Source organism: Rhamphochromis sp. 'chilingali' (genome assembly GCF_963969265.1).
Source record: "Rhamphochromis sp. 'chilingali' genome assembly, chromosome: 1".
Lineage (NCBI taxonomy): Eukaryota > Metazoa > Chordata > Actinopteri > Cichliformes > Cichlidae > Rhamphochromis > Rhamphochromis sp. 'chilingali'.
The window spans coordinates 11,311,123-11,337,444 of record NC_137929.1 but is presented as its reverse complement, the minus strand read 5'-3'; the positions used below and the strand labels follow the sequence as shown (position 1 = coordinate 11,337,444).

Sequence of the window (26,322 nt, the reverse complement as noted above, 5' to 3'; positions counted from 1 at the left end):
ACACACCGTCCTGTTTACCATCAGTCCCTCCACCTGCAGAGAGAAGAAGGAAGAGCAGAGGAGATAAACGAGTGTTTCCAGAGACTCTTCATCAGCTGTCATTCAGTGATGCAGCACATCCAGTATAAAGAGCAGCAGGGACTTCAGTGCTGGGACTGTACTAGGACTCATTGTTGCTCCACTTTTTCTAATCTTTGGATTTTTATTGAAGTTGATGAAAATGTTTTTCCCTCCTAGTTTGAGTTTGGACTTTCATTCATTAGAAGAACCTTGGTGTGTCCACTCTGAGCTCTGTAGGAACCCCGACAACAAGCCCAACAATCCAGATGGACGGTTCCAGCTGTTAACTGGAGGAATTCCATCCAAACATCTGCTCTCACTAAATTCTTCCTCACCTACAGACTGTGTTCTTCACTGCTTTAAACTTGGAAATGAATGCAGTCATTGGTCTGCGTGCTGCTTTGTTCAGAGAGCTGATTGGCTGTTGACAGTGTTTGATCAGAGCGTGTCAGCCGTTACTATGGTGACCATAAAGGTCAGAAACAGGAAGTGTTTGTGTCCAATCCTGAAGCCTGTCACCATTCTCCTCTCACAGCTTCACTGAGAAGCTGCAGCTTTACAGGAAACACTGGATCTTTGTTTCATACTGACTGTGTTTACCATACTGCTGACAGCACCACCCACTCACTCCATCACTCTACTTACACCAGAGTCTCCAGTCTGTAGTCTGGACTCTTCTGAAGATCAGACAGCTGCTTCACATCTGGATCCTTCAGGTTGTTTCCCCAGAGGACCAGCTCTCTCAGATGGGAGGGGTTGGACTTCAGTGCTGCTGCCAGATAATCACAGCTGATCTTTGACAAACCACAGTCGATCAATCTGTATAAAGAATGAAAGATGTAAGTTTATTAGACAAAGTGTGAGCTTGAAATCATTCAGTGTTTCATCATCTGTTCAGAGCTGAAGAAAGTTCAGAATGTAGAAGTTTAGAAAATGGAAACTCCAAACAGCTGAAGCCAACAGGAAGCAGCTTCAAACAGGAAACTGTGCAGAGTTTCAGACTATATGTCCTGATGCAGCCAGTTGGATTTTGGAGATTTGAATCTCTGTTCTGTGACTAAGTCCTTGAATCATTTCTTCCAGTTGGTCCAACAAGACAGACTAAGTATTGGACATGTGTTGTGGCTCCATTAGGGGAGCTTCTAAATGTGATGTGATGGCCCCTCTGGGTCTGTCAGGTCACAGGACTGAAGAGAGCTCAAACTGGGCACACAGTTGTTCCAGGCTGGACCGAAGACTCTATACTGGGACTGAGGGACTGCTTTGACTGCACCCACTGGGACTTTTTAAAGGCTCATGTTCTCACTTAGATCATCGATTTCTACTTACATTTCTTTCTGGGAAAAATGGGGATTACTTTGGAAACAGGAAGTATTTTCCCCAATAAGCAGCTCTGGATTAGTAAATCACTCCAACATGTTCTCAGGCAGAAGAAGCTGTCTTGTTATGAGGGAGAGAAGAAAAAGATTGAGGGACAGAAACTTGTTGAAAGAGAGATAAAGCAGCTAAAATCAGGTGTAAAAGTAAAGCAGAGGATGAGCTGAATAAAGGACACTCAAGGCTGGCTTGGAAAGGAATGAAGTCCATGGTGGGGATGCAGAACAAGGAGCAAAGATGAATGTGATGCTGAATCAGCAGAAGACTTGGACTCATTTGATTCCAGCTTTGATATCATTGATTTCAATGAAGAGCTTTGTGATTGTAGCAAAGGGCTGGTAGCTCTGAGAGTCCCACTGATGAGGTGTTTGTGTGGAAATCTCTTAGTGGGACCAAAGAGAGAAAAAGCCCTGGTCCTGATGCTGTGGGAGGGAAATGATTGAAGTGTGCTGTGAGGAACTGACTGGGAGATTTTCACACATTTTCCAGTCCTCCTTGGAACAACAGGAAGTTCCCAGCATATGGAAACAAAGGTTAAGTGTCCTATGGCACTCAGTGATGATGGTGCTGTGGCCCCACCACCTCCACCTCTTTGTAAAGGAACTAACTGTAATCTGAAGCTTCAAATGGAACTAAGACTTCCTCCACTAGGTGGCAGTGTCTGATGAGAAAGTGTTAGTGGAGCTGGCCTGGAGTCAGAAACAGGAAGATGTTGGACTGTGTTTTGGATGATGTGTGTATGTTTGTGTTGGACTGCTGTCTGTAAAGCAAACACACATTTTGCTTTGGATTTCAGTGTCAGAGAGACTTTAAGGTGGAATGAAGAGTTGGAGAGTTTCACAGTGAATTATCCAGTGGAGGATTTTCTTCTTCTTTGAAGGTTTGAAATGTGAACATTGTTCTGCTGCAGTCAATGGACTAAACCAGAGAAGAAGAAAACAGACTTTACCATGAAGATCCTCAGTGTGGATCAGTATAATATCAGCCTGATGTCTGCAGTTTAGTGTCAGCACAACTTTCACATCATATTCATCTCAGCACAACTAAAACATGCTGACTGACCTCAGAGTTTCAAGTCCACATCCTGGACTCTCCAGGAAACCACACAGATGCTTCACTCCTGGATCCTGCAGCTTGGTGTTCCAGCTCAGGTCCAGCTCTCTCAAATGGGAGGGGTTGGACTTCAGCGCTGCTGCCAGATAATCACAGCTGATCTCTGACAAACCACAGTCCCTCAATCTGTATAAAGAATGAAAGATGTAAGTTTATTAGACAAAGTGTGAGCTTGAAATCATTCAAATCAAATCAATCAAATCAAATCAAATCAAATCAAATCACTTTTATTGTCACATCACATGTGCAGGCACACTGGCACAGCACATGCGAGTGAAATTCTTGTGTGCGAGCCCCACAAGCAACAGAGATATGCAAAACACAACAACACAAACGAGCAAAATACAAGAATGGCTAATCTGAAACTAATAAATATATGTACAATATATAATAGTGTATGCATTCCTGGATGTGTATACTAAATATTATCCTACGTGTGTGTGTGTGTGTGTGTGTGTGTGTGTGTATACACATTTTTACAAATTAAATAGTAAAAAAATAAAAATAAATTAAAAAATAAAATAAAATATAAATAAAATAAAATATATAAAAATATACAGAGTTGAATATGTGCAAAACAAGTGGCATTTATATACAGTGTGGAGTGCATAGTGTTGAAGTTCCAGTAGTGAAGCTGAGGTGTCTATGAGTGTTCAGCAGTCTGATGGCCTGGTGGAAGAAGCTGTCTCTCAGTCTGCTGGTACGGGACCGGATGCTGCAGAACCTCCTTCCTGATGGAAGCAGTCTGAACAGTTTATGGCTGGGGTGACTGGAGTCCTTGATGATCCTCCCCGCTTTCCTCAGGCACCGCTTCCTGTAGATGTCTTGGAGGGAGGGAAGCTCACCTCCAATTATCCGTTCAGAGCACCACACTACTTGCTGGAGAGCTTTGCGGTTGTAGGCGGTGCTGTTGCCATACCAGGTGGTGATGCATCCAGTGAGGATGCTCTCAATGGCACAGTGATAGAAGGTCCTGAGGATGCGGGGGCTCATGCCGAATCTTTTCAGTCTCCTGAGAAAGAAGAGGCGCTGCTGCGCCTTCTTCACTGTTTTGTTTATGTGTACTGACCACGTGAGATCCTCAGCCAGATGTACTCCAAGGAAACGGAAGCTGCTCACTCTCTCCACAGCAGCGCCGTTGATGGTGATGGGGGTGTGTACTTCTCTGCACCTCCGGAAGTCCACTATCAACTCCTTTGTCTTTGCGACGTTGAGGGTGAGATGGTTGTCTTGACACCAGTGGGTCAGGGTGCTGACCTCCTCCCTGTAAGCCGTCTCATCACCGTTGGTGATAAGACCCACCACTGTAGTGTCGTCCGCAAACTTCACAATGATGTTGGAGTTGTTAGTGGCCGTGCAGTCGTAGGTGTAGAGTGAGTACAGGAGAGGGCTCAGTACACACCCCTGTGGAGCACCAGTGTTCAGTGTGATGGGGGATGAGGTGATGCTGCCCAGTCTGACCACTTGGCGTCTGTCAGACAGGAAGCTAAGGATCCAGCTGCAGAGGGAGCTGCTCAGTCCTAGATCCTGCAGTTTCCTGTCCAGCTTCGAGGGAACGATGGTATTGAATGCTGAGCTGTAATCTACAAACAGCATTCTCACATACGTGTCTCTCTTCTCCAGGTGTGACAGGGCAGTGTGTAGTGTCAGGGCTATGGCATCATCAGTGGACCTGTTGTGGCGGTATGCGAACTGTAGAGGGTCCAGTGAGTCGGGTAGTGCAGAGCGGATGAAGTCCCTGACCAGCTTCTCGAAGCATTTGCTCACGATGGGGGTCAGGGCTACAGGTCGCCAGTCGTTCAATGAGGAGATGGTGGAGGATTTGGGTACAGGGACGATGGTGGCCATTTTGAAGCAGGCTGGGACTACAGACAGAGAGAGGGAAAGGTTGAAGATGTGCGTGAACACTCCAGCCAGCTGAGCCGCGCATGACTTGAGGACGCGGCCGGGAATCCCGTCCGGACCAGTAGCTTTGCGCGCGTTCACCTTCCTGAAGCACCTCCGCACATCCTCCTCAGACACAGTGTGCGCACTGACGTCATCCGCGGTGCGCACACTGTCCGGTCTCATGGTGTTCGCTGTGTCGAATCTAGCGTAGAATACGTTTAGATCCTCACACAGAGAGGCCGTGGTCTGCGGTGTGCTGGTTTTCCCTCTAAAGTCTGCGATCGTTTTTAGTCCCTGCCACATACTCCGAGGGTTGTCAAACTGTTGCTCCACCCTGTCCCTGTACTCACGTTCACATTCAGTGTTTCATTATCTGTTCAGAGCTGAAGAAAGTTCAGAATGTAGAAGTTTAGAAAATGGAAACTCCAAACAGCTGAAGCCAACAGGAAGCAGCTTCAAACAAACACAACAAGAGAAAAAACTCTGAATGTTTCACATTAAAGTCCTACATTTATCATAAAAACAGGACAAAGACTTGAAAAAGTCGTGTTTTTCCTTCCAGGAACCACAAGGCTTCACTTTTAAAGGTGAAGTGTGAAAGAAATGGACATATTTGAAGTCCAACACCTTTTTCCAGTCACATTATTAAAGCAGACAAACTACAAGCTCATTTTCATTCCAACAAGTCATCTTCTGACCTGGACTAACAACACTGGTCTCTATGTGCAGCTGGCTGTGAGACCAGTGCTCAGGGAGCGTCTACAAAGTGCAACACTGAAAGAACATCACACACTCATTTGCTTCCAGCACTTTCAAACAAACATCTACTGTCATTATTGTCACCAAACTCTGTGGATCCTTTATTGCAAATTCAAATGGGATCAAATGGTCAGACAAAAGAGGGTTATGAGGAAATATGATGAAATGTGTCATGGTCCGACAGCCCTCGCCTGGCTGCCTGCCCATCTGTTATTGTGTGCATGTCGCTCCCTTCCCCTCTCCCTCCCTCTTACTCTCTCCCTCTCCCTCTCTCTGAACGGGATTGTTTACCTCCGAGCGGTGATGAGCATTCCCGAGAGTGTTCCCGCGCAGAGACTGGCCGCACCTGTTGTTGATCGGAGCCGACCAGCTGTAGCCAATTATCTGCCATCTCCGGGCTGCCTTCTTAACAGGGCGATCGAGCTTCGGTCTGCGCTGGATCATTGTGTGAAGCACGGTAGAGATGCGCAGATGGTTTTTGTGGCAGTTATGTTGATCTGAGGATTGTTTAGTTACTGTTTGTGTGTTTGCCACCAGAAGGGAAACGGAGAGGGGGATCACGGGAGCTGGACCGCCACTTGGGATAACTGTTTGGAAGGAGTCACTACGTGTGTTTTCACTTCACGGCCACAAGCACTGCTGGGAGGAAAAGGAGGAGACCGTACCTGGGCAGCCATCACTATATATATATATATATTATTGAACTGTTGCACCTTTACCGCACTGTAAATAAATCCACTGTCTTCTCCCAAAGGAGTCCTGCATACAGTCCTCTTTTCTACACCCACCCTGACAGAATGATCCAGCCAGCATTGGACTCGACGGACTCCGATCCTGTACAACGGGAGCTATCTCTTCAGGCGGACCTATTGGAACGACACGAGAAGATGCTTCAGCATATTTCTAAGGAACAGGGCGCCCTGCTTCAGGTAGTAACGGAACTCAAAGGTATGTGGCAATCTCCTGGCCCAGCAGCAGCTAATGTTTCACATCAGTTGCCCTCCTTAAGCGTTGCGGCCGCCTGCCCTCTTCCTCCCTCCCCACCTCCACCCATGCGTGAGCACACCTTACCTGTGCCTGAAAAATTTTCGGGGGATTTAGATAGGTGTAGAGGCTTTTTAACCCAGTGCGTTTTGAGTTTTCGCCAACAGACTCAAGCTTATGCTACTGACGGTGCCAAAATTGCCCTCATGGTGCAACTCATGACTGGGAGAGCACTGAAATGGGCTCAGGCAGTGCTGCGTTCTGACCCCAATGTGTCTTATCCTGACTTTCTGGCCAAATTCCGCATTGTTTTTGATAAAGGTTCTAATCCAAATGCAGCTGCTCACCGGTTGTTTTCTTTGAAACAGGGCAAAAAGAGTGTGGCGGATTTCTCTGTGGATTTTTGGATCTTGGCTGAGGAAACTGGATGGGAGGAAAAAGCACTTCGGGGGGCATTTCTCAATAGCTTGAATGACGGAATCAGATGTGAGTTGGCCACCAAAGACTTACCTACATCATTGGATGCTTTGATTAATATGTGTATAAGCCTTGATGACCACATGCGAGAGTACGGAGGGCGGGCTGAGGAAGCCCGCCGGGCAACAGGAAGCCCAGGTGGTTGGCTGAGCGCTTCTTCCGATGGGGGAGGACAAGGGGAGCGTGAACTTGAGGAAACGGGGGAGGAGCTGATGAGGCTGGGGCGAGCTAGATTCAGCAGGCCGGGGTGGAGGAAGAGACGCCAGATGGGTGAGTGCTTTGCATGTGGAAAGAAGGGGCACTTTGCAGACTCTTGCCCGTCCCGGCTAAAAGATTCGGCCCGTCAGTAGCGGTGGGGCTACTGATGGTGCGACGGGAGATGTGTTACCCCACCTCAGCTGCCCCGCCAAGCTTATCTTTCAGTCCATAACTCATTCCTGTAACGCACTAGTGGATTCGGGCGCAGAACAAAGCTTTATGGACGAGACTTTAGCCAGTCCCGCTTGTTTCCCTGCATCTTCCCTTACATGTGTCTGCCCTCAATGGGGAAGTGCTGGCCAAAGTCACGCATCGCACGCATGAAATCACGCTGGTTCTTTCTGGTAATCATGTTGAAAAGATAATTTTGTTTCTGTTTAAGGCGCCTGATACTCCATTAGTGTTGGGTTACCCGTGGCTTCAACGTCATAACCCTCAGATAGATTGGGCCCAGGGTAGTGTGGGGGGATGGAGTGAGTGGTGTCATAAGCAGAGCTTACGGTCTGCTGTTCCAAATCTGACGCCGACTGTGACGAAGGACTCTGTCCGTGCTTCTGATCTCTCTGTTGTTCCGGCTGAATATCATGATCTAGCTAAAGTGTTCAGCAAGAGTTTGGCCTCATCGCTTCCACCTCACCGACCTTACGATTGTGGCATTGATTTGCTTCCAGGAGCTACACTGCCCACCAGCCACCTGTACAGCCTGTCCGAGCCTGAGCGCGAGTCCATGGAGCGCTATATTACCGACTCTCTCTCCGCTGGCATCATTCGACCGTCCACTTCTCCACTAGGGGCAGGATTCTTTTTCGTCGACAAGAAGGACAAATCCCTTCGCCCCTGCATTGACTTTCGTGGTCTCAACAAGATAACCATCAAGAACAAATATCCTCTCCTCCTGTTGGCGTCTGCATTTGAGTTGCTCCAGGGAGCCACCATTTTTACTAAGCTGGACCTTCACAATGCCTATCATCTGGTTCGTATTCGAGAAGGGGACGAGTGGAAGACTGCATTCAACACACACTTGGGCCATTTCGACTATTTGGTCATGCCTTTCGGTCTTACCAATGCTCCGGCAGTGTTTCAGGCTATGGTGAATGACGTGCTTCGGGATTTCATTAACCACTTTGTTTTTGTGTACTTGGATGATATTCTCATTTTTTCCAAGACTCGTGAGGAGCATGTTGAACATGTGAGGCTGGTGCTTCAACGGCTGTTGGAGAATCGCCTGTTCGTCAAAGGTGAGAAGTGTGAATTTCATGTCCCGACTGTGTCTTTTCTGGGGTTTGTGATTGATCGGGGGCAGTTGAGAGCAGATCCTGCTAAGGTCAAGGCAGTGGTGGAGTGGCCGGAGCCTAAGACTCGGAAGGCGCTCCAAAAGTTCTTGGGCTTTGCGAACTTCTACCGTAAGTTCATTCGTAACTTTAGCACTGTGGTGTTGCCGTTGACTGCTCTCACTTCTCCTAAACAGCAGTTTGTGTGGTCGCCCCAGGCCCAACAGGCTTTTGTGCGACTGAAGCTGTTGTTCTCGTCTGCCCCCATTCTCGTTCAAGCAGATTTGTCTCGACCCTTCATTGTGGAAGTGGATGCCTCGAATTCTGGTGTGGGCGCTGTCCTTTCCCAACGGGTGGAAGGTAGACTCCATCCCTGTGCCTTCTTCTCCCATCGTCTTTCCCAGGCGGAGCATAATTATGATGTCGGGGATCGGGAGCTCCTGGCGATCAAGTTGGCCTTGGAAGAATGGCGCCACTGGCTGGAGGGGAGTGTGCATCCGGTGCTGGTCTGGACGGACCATAAGAATCTGTCGTATCTGCAGACGGCCAAACACCTCAACACCCGGCAAGCCAGGTGGGCCTTGTTTTTTGCTCGTTTTGATCTTGTCGTCACTTACAGGCCAGAGTCGCGTAACACCAAGCCAGATGCCCTCTCGCGCCAGTTTGCTCCCAGTGGGGAGGGGGAGGAGGAGGAGGAGGAGAGGACTATCATCTCGGCCAGCTGTGTGGTGGGTGCGGTGACGTGGGAGATCGAGAAGTTGATCAGGGAGGCTCTGCGACTGGAACCTGATCCCGGTTTGGGCCCAGCGGGCTGACAGTATGTTCCCACAGCTGTCCGTGGCAAGGTCATTCATTGGGCGCACACAGCTAGGTTCTCCTGCCACCCGGGTAAGAACCGTACCATCACGTTCTTACAACGCTTGTTCTGGTGGCCTGCTCTGGCGAAGGACGTCCAGGAGTATGTCGCTGCGTGTACCATCTGTGCTCAGAACAAAGTTCCTAGCTCTCTGCCCTCGGGTCAGTTACGGCCACTTGCTGTCGCCAGCCATCCATGGTCTCACATAGCGGTGGACTTTGTCACCGACTTGCCGCCATCTTCTGGTAATACTGTCATACTTAACATTGTTGATCGCTTTTCCAAGGCGGCCCATTTTGTGGCCCTGGCTAAACTCCCGTTTGCTTTGGAAACTGCTGAACTCCTTGTCCAGCATGTTTTTCGTTTAAATGGCATGTCCCAGGACATTGTGTCGGACCGAGGGCCCCAGTTTACTTCCCGGGTGTGGAAGGCGTTCTGTGCAGAACTGGGGGCCCAGGTCAGTTTGTCTTCTGGCTTTCACCCGCAGACAAATGGTCAAGCTGAGAGGGCGAATCAGGAGCTGGAGGACATGCTACGCTGTGTCGTCTCATCTAACCAGTCCTCTTGGAGCGAGCAGTTGGCCTGGATTGAATATGCCCACAACGCCAGTACGTCGACCGCAACAGGAGTGTCACCTTTTGAAGCCTCCCTGGGTTATCTACCTCCACTCCTGTCGATCATGGAGGGTGAGCTTGCCGTGCCGTCTGTCCAACATCATATTCGTCGGTGTCGGTGCGCCTGGAAGGCAACTAGGGCAGCTTTGCTTAGGACGGCGGAATGGAACAAGCGTTTGGCGGACCACCGCCGCCGCGCTCAGGCGCCTGCTTACCGGGTTGGCCAGAGGGTTTGGCTCTCGACCAGGTACATTCAATTTCGGACTGAGTCCAAAAAGCTGGGTCCCCGCTTCATTGGGCCTTTCCCTGTTCAGGCGGTACTCAATCCGGTGACGTTGAGGTTCTCTTTGCCCCGCAATATGCGGATTCATGATGTGTTTCATGTTTCTCAGGTGAAACCAGTCTGGACCAGCCCGTTGTGCCTGCCTGCTGGGTCCCCACCACCTGCCCGGATTATCGATGGCGCACCTGCATATTCCATAACGCGGATTATGGACGCTAGGCGCCGCGGTAGGGGCTTCCAATACTTGGTGGACTGGGAGGGGTATGGTCCAGTATTCTCGATGATGCTATGGTGAGAGAATTCTGCAGGCAGCACCTGGACAAGTTTGGTCGGTCGCCGGGAGGCTCCCGTTAAAGGGGGGGGGGGGGGTGGGGGGTACTGTCATGGTCCGACAGCCCTCGCATGGCTGCCTGCCCATGTGTTATTGTTTGCATGTTGCTCCCTTCCCCTCTCCCTCTCTCTCTCTCTCTCTCTCTCTCGGAACGGGATTGTTTACCTCCGAGCGGTGACAAGCATTCCCGAGAGTGTTCCCGCGCAGAGACTGGCCGCACCTGTTGTCGATTGAAGCCGACCAGCTGTAGCCAATTATCTGCCATCTCCGGGCTGCCTTTTTAACAGGGCGATCGAGCTTCGGTCTGCGCTGGATCATTGTGAGAAGCACGGTAGAGATGCGCAGATGGTTTTTGTGGCAGTTATGTTGATCTGAGGATTGTTTAGTTACTGTTTGTGTGTTTGCCACCAGGAGGGAAACGGAGAGGGAGATCACGGGAGCTGGACCGCCACTTGGGATAACTGTTTGGAAGGAGTCACTACGTGTGTTTTCACTTCACGGCCACGAGCACTGCTAGGAGGAAAAGGAGGAGACCGCACCTGGGCAGCCATCATTATATATATATATGTTATTGAACTGTTGCACCTTTACCGCACTGTAAATAAATCCACTGTCTTCTCCCAAAGGAGTCCTGCATACAGTCCTCTTTTCTACACCCACAATGACAAAATGTTGTGTATTAGCAGCAAGTTATTGAATCATTTTCCTGAGAAACCAAACAAAATGTTTGACAAACATGTTTTTACAAACTCAGTGTTGGACTTGGATCAGCAGGATAAGCTGATGTTTAAAGGCATTTGAGTCTCGCTGTATGAGAGTCCAGTTATTACTCAATATTTATGGATGATGTTCTTTCAGTGTTGCACTTTGTAGACGCTCCCTGAGCCTCACAGCCAGCTGCACATGGACCAGCTGACATTACCCAGCATTAGAGGCGGGTGTAAAAAAAAATGGATTTTCCTATTTAAATGGTTTTAATTTGAATAAAGCGATGTTGATTCATTCAATCCTGAATCGATTTTTAATACAAATGTATTTTGCCAACAACAAGCAAACAGATAAAACAGTAAATGAGAACAGCTAAACACACAAAGATGGAAACACAGAGCATGGATCGTTCACTCGACGGCACGTACACGGACACGCCGTCGGGGCTGGAAGTGGACAGCTCACAGACCCTGAAGCTGCAGGTTTCATCTGTCTCCAACCAAAACTGACTGAACCAGCAGCAGAAGAAGATCCAAACTACGCTTTACGTTTGATGAACATCGTCATGAATTCTCTCTGACTTTGACGTTTTCTTCCTGCACAGCTCTCTCTCTCTCAGTGTACTTCAAGAACAGTTTACCTTCAAAAATCTGTTTCCTGCATTATTCACTGCTTATTACGCACCAGTCTGCTGTTGTGTTCACTGCTGTCGGCCTCCGAAAACAAAGCCTCATTTCTGCTGTTCAATACTGAAGAAATTTAAACCTTTTAAAATGATGACAGAGTACAAACTCTCAGCTGTGTCTGTAATCAAACCTCTGTAACTTTGCTTCACTTCAGCAGCATCAGCTCATGTTCACATGTTGATTCATGGTTTGCTTCAGTTTTTGATGGACTGGAGAATATTTTGAAGGTTATCTGCTATAAAAAGCCAGAACAGGAAAATCTGCTTCATGTGTTTTTGTTTGATTCTCAGTGACTTTGACACAAAGGCCTCTGCTGTGATGATCACACCTCTGATCAAGTCTCACAGTGTCAGCTTTGTTTTTAGACATATGTGCTGATAAATGATCAGAATTATAATATTTCCCACTGTCTGTTGTGTGCCGTGACCTTTGACCTGCTAAAGACAGTCAGCTGTGGATTATTCATTGTTGTGTCTGAAACTTAGAACTGTGAGGAAGAACACTACACAGTTAATCAGGGTCCCCTCTCTCTGAATCAGGAAAGGTGGGCAGGCCGCGTGTGGGCCGCGGGCCATACGTTGAGTCTCACTGTTTGAAATGTGAACAATCAGAAATCTAGAAGCCTCGGTGGGAAAAAGTAAACAAAGCTGGGGCATAGAAGCAGAACCGAGTCGTATGTGTGGAGGGACAGTAACTGTGTGTATATGTAAGCATTTAAACACTGCAGAGAGTAGAATTAACAGTAACAGTATTGTAGAAATTCATTTCATCGAAACAATAACGTGGCGCACAGTGTGACGTCAAAAAATGCGCACACCTTTGATGATGCGTTTTCTCTGTTTTTCTAGTCCACACGTAAATGCAAATACGGAGTTTTTAAAAATCTTTGTTTTCAGTGACCAAAAACGCCGTTTACGTGTGGACGAAAGGTGCAAGAAAGATCTGCGTTTTCAAGACTGCCCGGGTACGTGTGGACGTAGCGCATGCACCAGTTTATTGTATTTCCAGACTTGCTTTCAGCACATTTACAGTGCACGCTACTCTGTTTTTTTGTCAGACTTGAAATAGCCGAAATACCTTCACACTACGGAACTTCTGTGGCTCTTCCGTACGACAATCTCTCCGGCATTGGAACCATCATCTGTTTTCTCTTCGGTAACCTTCGGTCACGCTCGGTTGATTTTTCTAGTCGGCACACTCATTTCCTCCATTACCCGGGTGGCTGGCTGCTTCCCAAACAAATACACATGTGCGGCTTGGCACTTGTGCTGTACGTAACAAGTCACGTGACGTGACGCTGCGGCTGTGATTGGTTCGGCTCTGCGCTACTTAATTTGGATTGGCTGTTTTTTTTTTTTTTTGTTTGTTTTTTGTAAGAGGACAAGAGCAGCGAGGTCTATCGCGATAGTTTAATTTTTCTATCGAGAAAAAGTTATATCGCGATACATATTGTTATCGTTCTATCCAAGGTTATTATCGTTAACGAAAACTAACGAAATAACGAAAACTAGAAGTGAAAATACATTTTCGTTAACGGAAATAAAAATAAAAACAAAAAAAGGAAAACTAACTAAAACTGTAATGAGTGTTCACAAAACTAACTAAAATTAACTGAATTTATAGCAAAAATGTGTTTAGTTTTCGTAGATGTGTGTGTGTCATACAATAGTCAAGGGTGAAAATGAAGTTTAGTTTCCAGATTTTTTTTCTTGCTGTGTCTCATTATGCCAGCAGGTGGCAAGTACGTTAGTCGAGTCGTCTGTGTTGCTGCTCCGTCCACGCGCAGAATCATGTCAGGAAAAGTCGGGAGAAAGCGCCAGAGTCCAATTTGGGATTACTTTGAATATGACTGTTTTGGATAAAGCAAGTGTCTTGTAGTGGAAAGAGACAAATTATGAGGGACATTTCTAAAGGGAAAAAAAATCCCACAAACCTTAAAGTGCACTTGAAAAGCTCACACAAGAAGGCTAACCTAGCTTACCTTGAGAAGGTAAGGGAGCGCACTCAAACCTCATCCCCAGCAAACAGAAGCTAACCCCAGGCAAGGCAGCGTGATGCATCCCGAGACAACAGGACGGGGATATCTACATAACTGTGTGAGTCAATTGCCTTCAAAAGGTTTATCAATTCACTTGAACCAAAATTACGAACACCCGGTACTGCAAGAGTTAATAGTCTCATTGGGGCCAAGATATAAATTTTATATTTGCCTGGTATCAATGCTTGTTCATCTGCCTTTATTTATTTATTTAAAGAACCCATAGGTGGGAATGTGAGTTGTCTGTCTCTGCGTGTTAGCCCTGCGACAGACAGGCGACCTGTCCAGAGTGCAGGGTATGGTAGCTGGAATAGCAACATACCCAAGGATAAGCAGAAGAGCATGACTGATATGATGAAACTGGGATTTTGTTGCACTTAATTATTGCAAACACAACTAAAACTATAACTGTAACTAATCAAAACTAAACTGAAACTAAGGATTTTCAAAAAAATAAAAACTAAACTAAACTAGCAAACAATTGGTAAAAACTAATTAAAACTGATATAAAATTGAAAATCTGAAGTCAAAACTAAATAAAAATAAAAACTAATGAAAATTGCAAAACTATTAAAACCCTGGTTCTATCGCCCAGCTCAATCGCTACCTTATCGTGGTGGAGGGGTTTGTGTGTCCCAGGGATCCCAGGGGCTATGTTGTCTGGGGGCTTTTGCCCCCTGGTAGGGTCTCCCATGGCAAACTGGCCCTGGGTGAGGGACCAGACAAAGAGCGATTCATAAGACCCTTATGAAAAGGACACCGAGGGAACAGTTTACTCTGCCCGGGATAGGGTTACCGGGGCCCCGCCCTGGAGCCAGGCCCAGGGAGGGTGCCCGAGGGCGAGCGTCTGGTGGCCAGGCCTTAGTCCATGGGGCCCGGCCGGGCACAGCCCGAAGAGGAGACATGGGCCCATCCTCCCGCAGGCCCACCACCCGCAGGAGGCGCCATAGGGGTCGGGTGCATTGTGTGCCGGGTGGCGGCCAGGAGCGGAGGCCCTAGCGGACTGACCCCCGGCTGCCAAGACTGGCAATAGGGACATGGAATGTCACCTCTCTGGTGGGGAAGGAGCCCGAGTTAGTGCATGAGGTTGAGAGGTACCGGCTAGATATAGTCGGGCTCACCTCTACGCATGGCTTGGGCTCTGGAACCAGTCTCCTGGAGAGGGGCTGGACTCTGTCTCAGTCTGGAGTTGCCCCTGGTGAGAGGCGGCGGGCTGGGGTGGTTATTCTAATATCCCCTCGGCTTTCTGCCGGTACATTGGGGTTTTTCCCGGTGGACGAGGGGGTTTGTTCCCTGCGCCTTAGGGTCGGGGAACGGGTCCTGACTGTCATCTGCGCTTATGCGCCGAGTGGCAGTTCAGAGTACCCAGCCTTCTTAGAGTCCCTGGGGGGGGTGCTGGAGGGTGCTCCACCTGGAGACTCTGTTGTCCTGCTGGGAGACTTCAATGCTCACGTGGGTAACGACAGCGAGACCTGGAGGGGCGTGATTGGGAGGAACGGCCTCCCTGATCTGAACCCGAGCGGTGCTTTGTTATTGGACTTCTGTGCTAATCACAGTTTGGCCATAACGAACACCCTGTTCGAACATAAGAGTGTCCATAAGTGCACGTGGCACCAGGACGCTCTAGGCCGTAGGTCGATGATCGATTTTGTAATGGTATCAGCAGACCTGCGACCATATGTTCTGGACACTCGGGTAAAGAGAGGGGCTGAGCTGTCAACTGATCACCACCTGGTGGTGAGTTGGATCAGGTGGCGGGGGAGGACGCTGGACAGACCTGGTGCACCTAAACGCGTAGTGAGGGTGTGCTGGGAACGTCTAGCAGAGGCCCCAGTCCGCGAGATCTTCAACGCACACCTCCGGCAGAGCTTCAACAGCATTGGGGCAGGGATAGCTCAGTAGGTAAAGTGGTCGCCCCATGATCGGAAGGTCGGCGGTTCGAATCCACTTAACGGCTACCCTGAGGTACCCCTGAGCAAGGTACCGTCCCTACACACTGCTCCCCGGGCGCCTGCTTAGTGGGCTGCCCACTGCTTCACTGAGTGAATGGGTCAAATGCAGAGAAAAACAAGTAATTTCCCCATGGGGATCAATAAAGTATCCATTATTATTATTATTATTATTATTATTCCGAGGGAGACTGGGGACATTGAGTCCGAATGGACCATGTTCAGCGTCTCCATTGCCGAAGCTGCTGCATCGAGCTGCGGCCGCAAGGTGGTTGGTGCCTGCCGTGGTGGTAATCCCCGAACCAAATGGTGGACACCAGAGGTGAAGGGAGCCACCAGGCTGAAGAAGGAGTCCTATCGGGCTTGGTTAGCCTGTGGGACTCCGGAGGCAGCCGACAGGTATCGACAGGCCAAGCGGAATGCGGCTCGGGCAGTGGCTGAAGCAAAAACTCGGGTGTGGGAGGAGTTCGGAGAGGCCATGGAAAAAGACTTTCGGACTGCCTTGAAGAGATTCTGGCAAACCGTCAGACGTCTCAGGAGGGGAAAGCGGTGCTCTACCTGCACTGTGTATAGTGCTGGCGGAGCGCTGCTGACGTCGACTGAGAAAATTGTCAGGCGGTGGAAGGAATACTTCGAGGACCTCCTTAATCCCACTGACACGTCTTCCGAGGAGGAAGCAGAGTCTGGGGATGAGGGGAATGACCCGCCAATTTCCGGGGGCGAGGTCACTGAGGCAGTTAAACAACTCCTTGGTGGCAGAGCCCCTGGTGTTGATGAGGTCCGCCCCGAGTTCCTGAAGGCTCTGGACGTTGTAGGGCTGTCCTGGTTGACACGCCTCTGCAATGTTGCGTGGAGATCAGGGGCAGTACCTGTGGACTGGCAGACCGGGGTGGTGGTCCCCATCTTTAAGAAGGGGGACCGGAGGGTGTGTTCCAACTACAGGGGGATCACACTCCTCAGCCTCCCTGGGAAAGTCTATGCCAGGGTGCTGGAAAGGAGAGTTCGTCCGTTAGTCGAACCTCGGATACAGGAGGAACAATGCGGTTTTCGTCCTGGTCGCGGAACACTGGACCAGCTCTTTATCCTCTCCAGGATACTTGAGGGTGCATGGGAGTTTGCCCAACCAGTCTACATGTGTTTTGTGGACTTGGAGAAGGCATTCGACCGTGTCCCTCGGGGTGTCCTGTGGGAGGTGTTGCGGGAATATGGGGTGTCTGGCCCATTGCTATGGGCCATTCGATCCCTATACAACCGTTGCAAGAGCTTGGTTCGCATTGCCGGCAATAAGTCGGACTCGTTCCCGGTGGGTGATGGGCTCCGCGAGGGCTGCCCTTTGTCTCCGGTTCTGTTCATAATTTTTATGGACAGGATTTCTAGACGCAGCCAAGTGGCGGAGGGCTTTCGCTTTGGTGGCCTCAGAATCTCATCTCTGATTTTTGCAGATGATGTGGTTCTGTTGGATTCATCGGGTGGGGGCCTCCAGCTCTCACTGGAACGGTTCGCAGCCGAGTGTGAAGCAGCGGGAATGAGGATCAGCACCTCCAAATCTGAGGCCATGGTTCTAAGCCAGAAAAGGGTGGAGTGCCCACTCCGAGTCGGGGATGAGTTTCTGCCCCAAGTGGATGAGTTCAAGTATCTTGGGGTCTTGTTCGCGAGTGATGGGAGAAGGGAGCCGGAGATCGACAGACGGATTGGGGCTGCAGCTGCAGTAATGCGGATGCTGCACCAGTCCGTCGTGGTGAAGAGGGAGCTGAGTGTAAAAGCGAAGCTCTCAATTTACCGGTCGATCTACGTCCCTACCCTCACCTATGGCCACGAGCTGTGGGTAGTGACAGAAAGAACGAGATCGCGGATACAAGCGGCAGAAATGAGCTTCCTCCGAAGGGTGGCTGGCCTCTCCCTTAGAGATAGGGTGAGAAGTTCGGCCATCCGGGAGGGGCTCAGAGTAGAGCAGCTGCTGCTCCACATCGAAAGGAACCAGCTGAGGTGGTTCGGGCATCTGACAAGGATGCCCCCTGGGGGCCTCCTGGGTGAGGTGTTCCAGGCATGTCCCACCAGGAGGAGGCCCCGGGGCAGACCCAGGACACGCTGGAGAGATTATATCTCTCGGCTGGCCTGGGAACGCCTTGGTATTCCCCCGGATAAGGTGGAGGAGGTGGCTGGGGAGAGGGAGGTCTGGGCCTCTTTGCTTAGGCTGCTGCCCCCGCGACCCGGCCCCGGATAAAGCGGATGAAGATGGATGGATGGATGGATGGATGGATGGATGGATGGATGGATGGATGGATGGATTAAAACCCTGGTTCTATCGCCCAGCTCTACTTTACGATGAAGATCCTCAGTGTGGATCAGTATAATATCAGCCTGATGTCTGCAGTTTAGTGTCAGCACAACTTTCACATCATATTCATCTCAGCACAACTAAAACATGCTGACTGACCTCAGAGTTTCAAGTCCACATCCTGGACTCTCCAGGAAACCACACAGATGCTTCACTCCTGAATCCTGCAGCTTGTTGTTGTAGCTCAGGTCCAGCTCTCTCAGATGGGAGGGGTTGGACTTCAGTGCTGCTGCCAGATAATCACAGCTGATCTCTGACAAACCACAGCTCATCAATCTGTATAAAGAATGAAAGATGTAAGTTTATTAGACAAAGTGTGAGCTTGAAATCATTCAGTGTTTCATCATCTGTTCAGAGCTGAAGAAGGTTCAGAATGTAGAAGTTTAGAAAATGGAAACTCCAAACAGCTGAAGCCAACAGGAAGCAGCTTCAAACAAACACAACAAGAGAAAAAACTCTGAATGTTTCACATTAAAGTCGTACATTTATCATAAAAACAGGACAAAGACTTGAAAAAGTCGTGTTTTTCCTTCCAGGAACCACAAGGCTTCGCTTTTAAAGGTGAAGTGTGAAAGAAATGGACATATTTGAAGTCCAACACCTTTTTCCAGTCACATTATTAAAGCAGACAAACTACAAGCTCATTTTCATTCCAACAAGTCATCTTCTGACCTGGACTAACAACACTGGTCTCTATGTGCAGCTGGCTGTGAGACCAGTGCTCAGGGAGCGTCTACAAAGTGCAACACTGATAGAACATCAGACACTAATTTGCTTTCATCATCCAACCTGAAGAGGAAACAGAGACGCCTCCCCTTCAAAGTAAAAGCTGCTCCTTTTGGACACAGTATCAAAGAAAGTCTACAGTATAACATAGCAAAGACAGAACAAAGTTTTGGTTGTTTTTAAGTTGTGCAGAAATGAAACTACACTAATTAGGGGAGGTACGGGGAGGATTCGCAGCAGACAGCAAGACTGCCACGTCCATGCGAGAGAGCGATGGCTACGATAATCTCTGTTTTTGTCTCCCTATATAATGTTGTACAGCCCATTTGAGGGTTATCCTCTCTGTGAACCAGATGCTTCATTTCACACAGAGGTCCACCAACTCAATTTGATCAGTTATGGAACGATTTACCTCGACAGGCTCCTTCACTCGCTGCTTTTAAACCTCCTTTAAAACACACTTTTACTCCCTGACCTTTGAGAAAAAACTCTGAATGTTTCACATTAAAGTCGTACATTTCTCACAAAGCTCAATTATGTGACAGACATTTCATCCCATGTCAGTTTGGCCTCATCCTGGGCCGGATTATCCAGCACACACTCTGACCACAGGCCCAGGGGCCACGCACAGCTGGGCTCCATCCAAGAGACAGGAAACAAACCAACACAATAATAAAAAGCACCATGTGATCTTCTTACATCTTCAAGACAAACATAGTAAAAACATGAGCATATTTGTTTCCTGATAAAATGATGTGACAGGTAGAACAGAGTAAAGTGGTGGTGTTACAGCCTTTCTCCCCTCTGCTGCCGAGGCTGTTAGTCTCTCCCAAACTCAGCTACAGGACTTCCAAATGAATGAAACTAGCAGAAGTGGCTTTACAAATGAAAGAGGAAGAGGAGAAGAAGAGGAGAGAGAGGCCACCCTGACCATCACTCCAGCTGAAAACATCACACTTCCATTAAAGTTGGTGAGAAAATGTTGAGCAGGATGAGCTGCTGGCTAATCTGGAGGCTGTAGCAGCAGCTCACAGTCACAGTGGATTTCCACTCATTAAAAAGCTCTGGCTGCTTCATTTCTCATCTCATATCAGAGACTTTAATGCTTCACTGAAGCTGTACTGTGATGCTTCCATATTCCAGTGAGGCCTTGTTACGTTCCCCTGGGGGGGGGGGGTCTAGGCGGTGAGGGGGAAGTAACAAAAGTGACCGGGTCAGAAAAAGGAGTCAAGGAGGCGAAACAGTTTAAATAAAACAGTTTTATTGAAGTAAGTCAACTAAAAGAGACGGACAAGCCGTTATCACCATAAAACACCAACAAAACACAAACAAAACTCAGGCGTTGGTCAAATAAAGCAAAAAGTCAAAAGGAAAGCGCAGCTCACTGGCTGGAAACCACACTACACAGCTCACTAGCTGGAAACACCACAAGACACACAGCTCACTAGCTGGAAACCACTCTACTGGCACTCTGGCCCAGAGCTCACCCTGCTCTGGGCTTAAATACCTTTAATTGCTGATGGGAGTCAGCTGTACAGGAGGGAAAGGTGGCATCTCAGGTAGGAGGTAGTGGGACACGCCCACACAGGCACCTTCAGGAGGAGAGAGAGGCCCTGCTAGGGCCGTAACAGGCCTCCATAATGATTTCAGCTGTTCTGTACACACACTGTGTGCCCTGTATGGCTCAAAGTCTCTGCAGCCTGTTTTTATCTGCTATCATCAGATCTTCATCATCCTCATTCACATCCCTCATCTTCACTGACTGATGGAGCACAACATGAACCTGTGGAGGCTGAAACACTGTCCTGTCAAACATCTCCCCGTCACCACTCCACTTCTGTCAGCCTTTAAATGAACCCTGCTCAAGTCTGTCACTTCTGTTTGGAGCCAAAAGGAAAAACTGTTGTTCAGTCGCTTGGAAAGACAACATTTCTGAAAGCACTCAAACTTCTTCACCTTATGGGGTGGCTGTAGCTCAGGTGGCAGAGCAGGTCAGCCAATAATCAGAAGGTCGGTGGTTCGATCCCAGGCTGCCTCCTGGCTGCATGCCAAATATCGTTGGGCAAGATACTAACCCCATGTTTGCCTACTGGTGGTGGTCAGAGGGCCCGGTGGCGCCTGTGTCTGGCAGCCTCGCCTCTGTCAGTGCGCCCCAGGGCAGCTTTGGCTACAAGGTAGCTTGCTATCACCAGTGTGTGAATGGGTGGATGACTGGATATGTAAAGCGCTTTTGTGTGATTATCAGTGAAAGAAGCAGTGAGGATGATGGAGAGAGAGAGAGGACAGAGGGTGAAGTTAGAAACACTAAAAGGATTTTTCATGGATTTCATGGATGATTTGAGTGATTTTCAGCAGGACACTTAAACATGTCAGTGGACGTCCTAAAGAACATATTCATTAATATAATAATACACTTTATTCATAAAGCACACTAAAAAACCAAGGGTATACCAAGGTGCTTGACAAGAATAAAATAGGAAAAGGGAGATGGGAGGGAAAAGAGGAAGGACCAGGCACGTATCAATTATAAAAACCTTGACAATCATAAGATATAAAAGTAGTTCACAAGCATAACGGATAAAAACTGTACCAACGCACACCAAGTGTTAACTAGGTGGAAAGGCAAGATTAAACAAATAAGTTGATAAATTGATATGAAACGTGTCATTGAAAAGGATCAATATCAGTGGAAACATGGTGGAAACAGCTGTGACTGCATGGATGTGACACACTTCAAATCTGTTCTCCACTCTTGGATTTGGGATCCATGAAGCTGCTGCTGAGTCTGCACAATAAAGGAATGGTGTGGAAGGTTGCAGCGTATGGACACAAACACTTTGTGGTTACAATCTGATTTTATTTTCAACATTAAACTACTAACCTACACTGATCAATGATATTAATGATCACATCTGGACTCACCGAGCCTTTCTGCAGTTCCTCACAGCTGGAATCAGTCTCTGTCGTCCCCGCTCTGATGTTTTGTACTTCTGCAGGTCAAACTCATCCAGAACCTCCTCTGACATCTGCAGCATGAAGGCCAGAGCTGAGCACTGGATCTCAGAGAGTTCCTTCTTTGACTTCAGGAACTTTTGGATCTCCTGAAATAATGAGAGGTGGTTCATCTCCATCAGACAGTGGAAGATGTTTATGCTTCTGTCAGGAGAGATTTCATCACTGTTCATCTCCTTCAGGTTGTTGATGACTCTCTGGATGGTTCCTGGACCGTTCTCTGTCTGACCCAGCAGACCTCCTAAGAGTCTCTGGTTGGACTCCAGACAGAGGCCATGAAGGAAGCGAACAAACAGGTCCAGGTGGCCATTTTCACTCTGGAGGGATTTCTCCATGGCTCTCCTCAGAAATACATCAAGTGATTGGAGATCTTTGTTATCAAAAACACTGGAAATCATCTTGATTAAAGATTTTGATTTTAGAAACATCTTCAGCACCTTTGTCTTCCTGTTGGTGTGACAGTGGAACATGTAGACTGCAGCCAGAAACTCCTGAATGCTCAGATGAACAAAGCAGTAGACTGGTTTCTGGAAGATCACACACTCTCTTTTGAAGATCTCTGTACAAACTCCTGAGTACACCGAGGCCTCTGTCACATCCAGACCACACTGCTCCAGGTCTTCTTGGTAGAACATGATGTTTCCTTTCTCCAGATGTTCAAACGCCAGCCTCCCCAGCTTCAGAAGAACTTCCCTGTCAGCCTCCGTCAGCTCCTGTGGACTCGTCTCACGTCCCTCATGGTACTTGTTCTTCTTCCTCTTTGTCTGAACCAGCAGGAAGTGTGAGTACATGTCAGTCAGGGTCTTCGGCAGCTCTCCTCTCTGCTCTGTAGTCAACATGTGCTCCAGAACTGTAGCAGTGATCCAGCAGAAGACTGGGATACTACACATGATGTGGAGGCTCCTGGATGTCTTCATGTGGGAGATGATTCTGCTGGACAGCTCTTCATCACTGAATCTCCTCCTGAAGTACTCCTCCTTCTGGGCATCAGTGAAGCCTCGTACTTCTGTTAGCCTGTCAACACATGTAGGAGGGATCTGATTGGCTGCTGCGGGTCGGGAAGTTATCCAGACGAGAGCCGAGGGAAGCAGATTCCCCTGGATGAGGTTTGTCAGCAGCTGGCTGACTGATGACTCCTGTGTGACATCAGACAGCAGCTTCCTGTTGGTGAAATCCAATGAAAGTCTGCTTTCATCCAGGCCGTCAAAGATGAACAAAAGCTGAGAGACAGCCAGCTTCTCTGCTGTGACCTTCTGTAATGTTGGATGGAAAACATGGAGCAGCTCCAGAAGACTGTACTGCTCATCTCTGATCAGGTTCAGCTCCCTGAATGAAAGCAGAACCACCACACTGACATGTTGGTTCTCCAAGCCCTCTGCCCAGTCCAGAGTGAACTTCTGCACTGAGAAGGTTTTTCCAACACCAGCCACGCCGTTGGTCAGAACCACTCTGATGGGTCTCTGTTGGTCAGGTAAGGCTTTAAAGATGTCCTGGCACCTGATTGGAGCATCATGGAGGGCGTCCATCTTGGAAGCTGTCTCCAGCTGCCTCACCTCATGTTGGGTATGAACCTCTTCACTCTGTCCCTCTGTGATGTAGAGCTCAGTGTAGATCCTGTTGAGGAGGGTTCTACTTCCTGTTTCATCACTTCCTTCAGTCACACGTTCACATCTCCTCCTCAGACTGATCTTATGTTCATCTAAAACCTCCTGCAGACCAACATCTGCTGAAAGAAAGAAAAACAATGAGACTAAAGAGAAAGAAAACTCTTCAATGTCTGAACAACACAAGAAGTCCAGTTTTCAGAAATGAGTCCATCAGAAGACAGATGTTCAGTCTTACTTTGTACACAGCTGCTCTGACTGGCTATCTGCAGTCCAGCTCTGCTTCTGGATCTTTCTCCACACTGGGGACAGGAGGAGTCTCCTGATGAAGCAGACTGGTCCCAGTATGAGGAGATGCACTGTCTGCAGAACCAGTGTCCACAGCTGGTAGAGACTGGATCCTTCAGGACGTCCTGACACAAAGCACAGCAGGACAGCTGCTCCTCCTCACAAACACCACTCCTCTTCCTCTCTCTGTGAACACATTTCTTTATCACTAAAACATTTACTGTCAGTGAAAAACATCCAGATGTGACCAAACTGCAGTTTCTCACAGTTCCTTTGATTTCATCAACACTAATGAGCTGCTCTTCCTGTCTGCCTGTCTCATTAAACACTAAGTGATGAATACAAACTCAACACTTCCTGCAGACTTCCTGACTTCACAATAAAAGCTTTCCATCAGAGAGAGACAGTTATGACTTTCACTGTTTTACAGCCGCTGTGTGCAGATTATCTGGGTCAGTTCACTCTGAAGCAGCTTAGAAGTGTCCGTGTAGAGCCGTGGTCTGACACACAGAGACTTCTGATTTTCACTGTTTAAACAAACATGATGAAGATGAGCAGGTTTCTCTTCTACTATAAACTCTGTGTCTCTCTGGCTGGCTCATGATGGCTTTTCAGGTTTTATGTTTTGCTCTCTCCTGCTAGCGTTTTGCCTGCCTAGGTGGAGCTTGTAATGGCCTCTCGCTCTTGGTCCACACAGTTATGATGATTACACCACCTGTTGCTGATTCACCTGGGCTTACCGGTAACCATTTAACGCTGCGGCATGGAGCAGTTTGTCGCTGGGACATTGACCCTCCTGTGTTCATGATCTCAGCTCCTTGCTAAGAAATCTCTCTCTAAATTCACCAGTTGGGTTAACTTTTAGTATACTTTGAGTAAATATTTCCCCGGACCTGGTTACAGACGCTTACCTGTGACTCCCGTGTGTGGCTGTGTGAGTGCAGAGCAGGACAAGAGTGACTGAAGAGGAGTGAGTGTGGACTCCCTTCCCTCTTTTCCCTGGAGCCCTGGACCCCCTCCCCAACTCACTGTACATATATAGAGCACTGTGGTTCACCCCTTTGGCAAATAAACTGTCACCTTTTTGTTTGTCAGAACTCAGTCTGTGCTTGAGTTCCTCTGTTAGCCATGACATTTTGTTGGTTCTCTCTCTTCAGGTCCCTGTAAGTGTTTGATCTAAAACATTATATTTATTCTGCTTTGATTGTTTTGTGTGCTGAGGGACATTGTTGCACGATCCACTTTTTCTTATCACTCAAATATCCTGATACTTTCAGAAAGTTGGAGAGCTCTCCTGGCTTGCTTAGTCTTTGCTCTGTACTGCAGTACTTGCACTGGTTTCACTGGACAAGTCTGCATGTGAATCTACAACTGATCTGACATTGTGGCACAAACACAGTAAACAAACACTACGAGCACCTTGTTTCATGTGCAGTGGCTTTCTTCTCATTCTGTTACTGAACACTGTATGAAAAGCCTCTCACTGCCAGCATCCTTCCAGCCCCACGACAACAAGACCAACTCACATCTTCACAACACCAAGACTTTTTCCCCTTTTCTTTGGAGAAACTGAGAAGCCAATAGGATTGTAGCTCAAACTTGTCCACAGTCCTGCTTCATCACTGCTCACTCCTACCTGTGTTGGTGCTCAGTGGACAGTCATAACCTGCTGCTAGCATGAATGCTAAATGTACTGCTGTGGATGGTCAGCAGAACAAGATGTTGTCAGTTTGACTGTTTGCTGTATTTAAAGTGTTTTTCTCAGTTCATCTGTATTCAAAGTGCATTCGGGGCTTTAGCTGACAGCTCTTTGTGCTAACAAACTAAACTCTCTTAGTTTAAGCCAGCAGACTTTACCAAACACAAAGCCTGATGCTGCCTCCACCAGCTTGTGTGACTGGTGTTTACAGCAATGAAATCTAAATCACACTAATGTGTCCTCCAAGGTGTTTGGTGGGAGCACTGAGTGAAACATAAGAGCTCTGGTAAAATAACAAACAGGGCTGTGAGAGCAACTGAAGTGATAAAAATACTGTTTAAAGATAAAACACACTTTGATGTTCTCTCACCTAACAAAGTCCAAACCCTGTGAACTATTTTAGCTTTAATAACTGTGGATTCAGGTATCTTGAACCCGTTTTTGGACATTTGTAATTAAATATTTTAAAACTCCATCAAAGACTCCTGATGTGGCTGTTTGGAGAAGGAAAAGAGGGACAAAGTGGAGCGTCGAGCTGAGGCTTCATTCACTGCAAACCTACAGTTATGTTTCCTTATTTCTGCTGTTTGCATGTTCACAGCTGAAATAAAGCTGCCTCTTTGACTTCATCCTGTTGTGTTTGGGTCCAATCCTGCCTGCCACACAGCGCTACAGGACAAAGTCTAAGATTTTTTACCTTTTTAATGAATCTTTGGTCATATTTATCCAGGAAAACACAAACATGTAAAGGAGTCATCACAGTTCTCTGACCTGGTTGGTCCAGGTTCAGCACTGAAGTCTGGAGGGTAACGTTTGGACCAGTCACTCCTCACAGACGGACAGCTGGATCCTGCAGACTGTGACCTCTGACCTCTGCAGACACAAACATGTTTTATTCAAATGATCAATTCTGTGATAAAGTGATTGAAGCAGCTGTGATCACACAGGCTGCAGATAATGCAGCTGTTTCCTGTCAGTAACAGTCCCCTTAGATTAGAGTTCAG

The 26,322-nt window shown here is 48.0% G+C and overlaps 1 protein-coding gene across 1 annotated transcript in view; it reads right to left on the bottom strand.

Annotated features, from left to right (window-relative positions):
* LOC308403394 (NACHT, LRR and PYD domains-containing protein 12-like) overlaps window positions 1-26,322 on the bottom strand; it is a 1,254,170-nt gene that overhangs the window by 301,684 nt on the left and 926,164 nt on the right. Inside the window, exons 10-11 of the mRNA XM_080892754.1 lie at window positions 18,089-18,265; window positions 2,500-2,676 (exon numbers count right to left, since the gene is read on the bottom strand). Coding sequence (XP_080748880.1) covers window positions 2,500-2,676; window positions 18,089-18,265 — 354 coding nt within the window. The remainder of the gene's footprint in view (window positions 1-2,499; window positions 2,677-18,088; window positions 18,266-26,322) is intronic.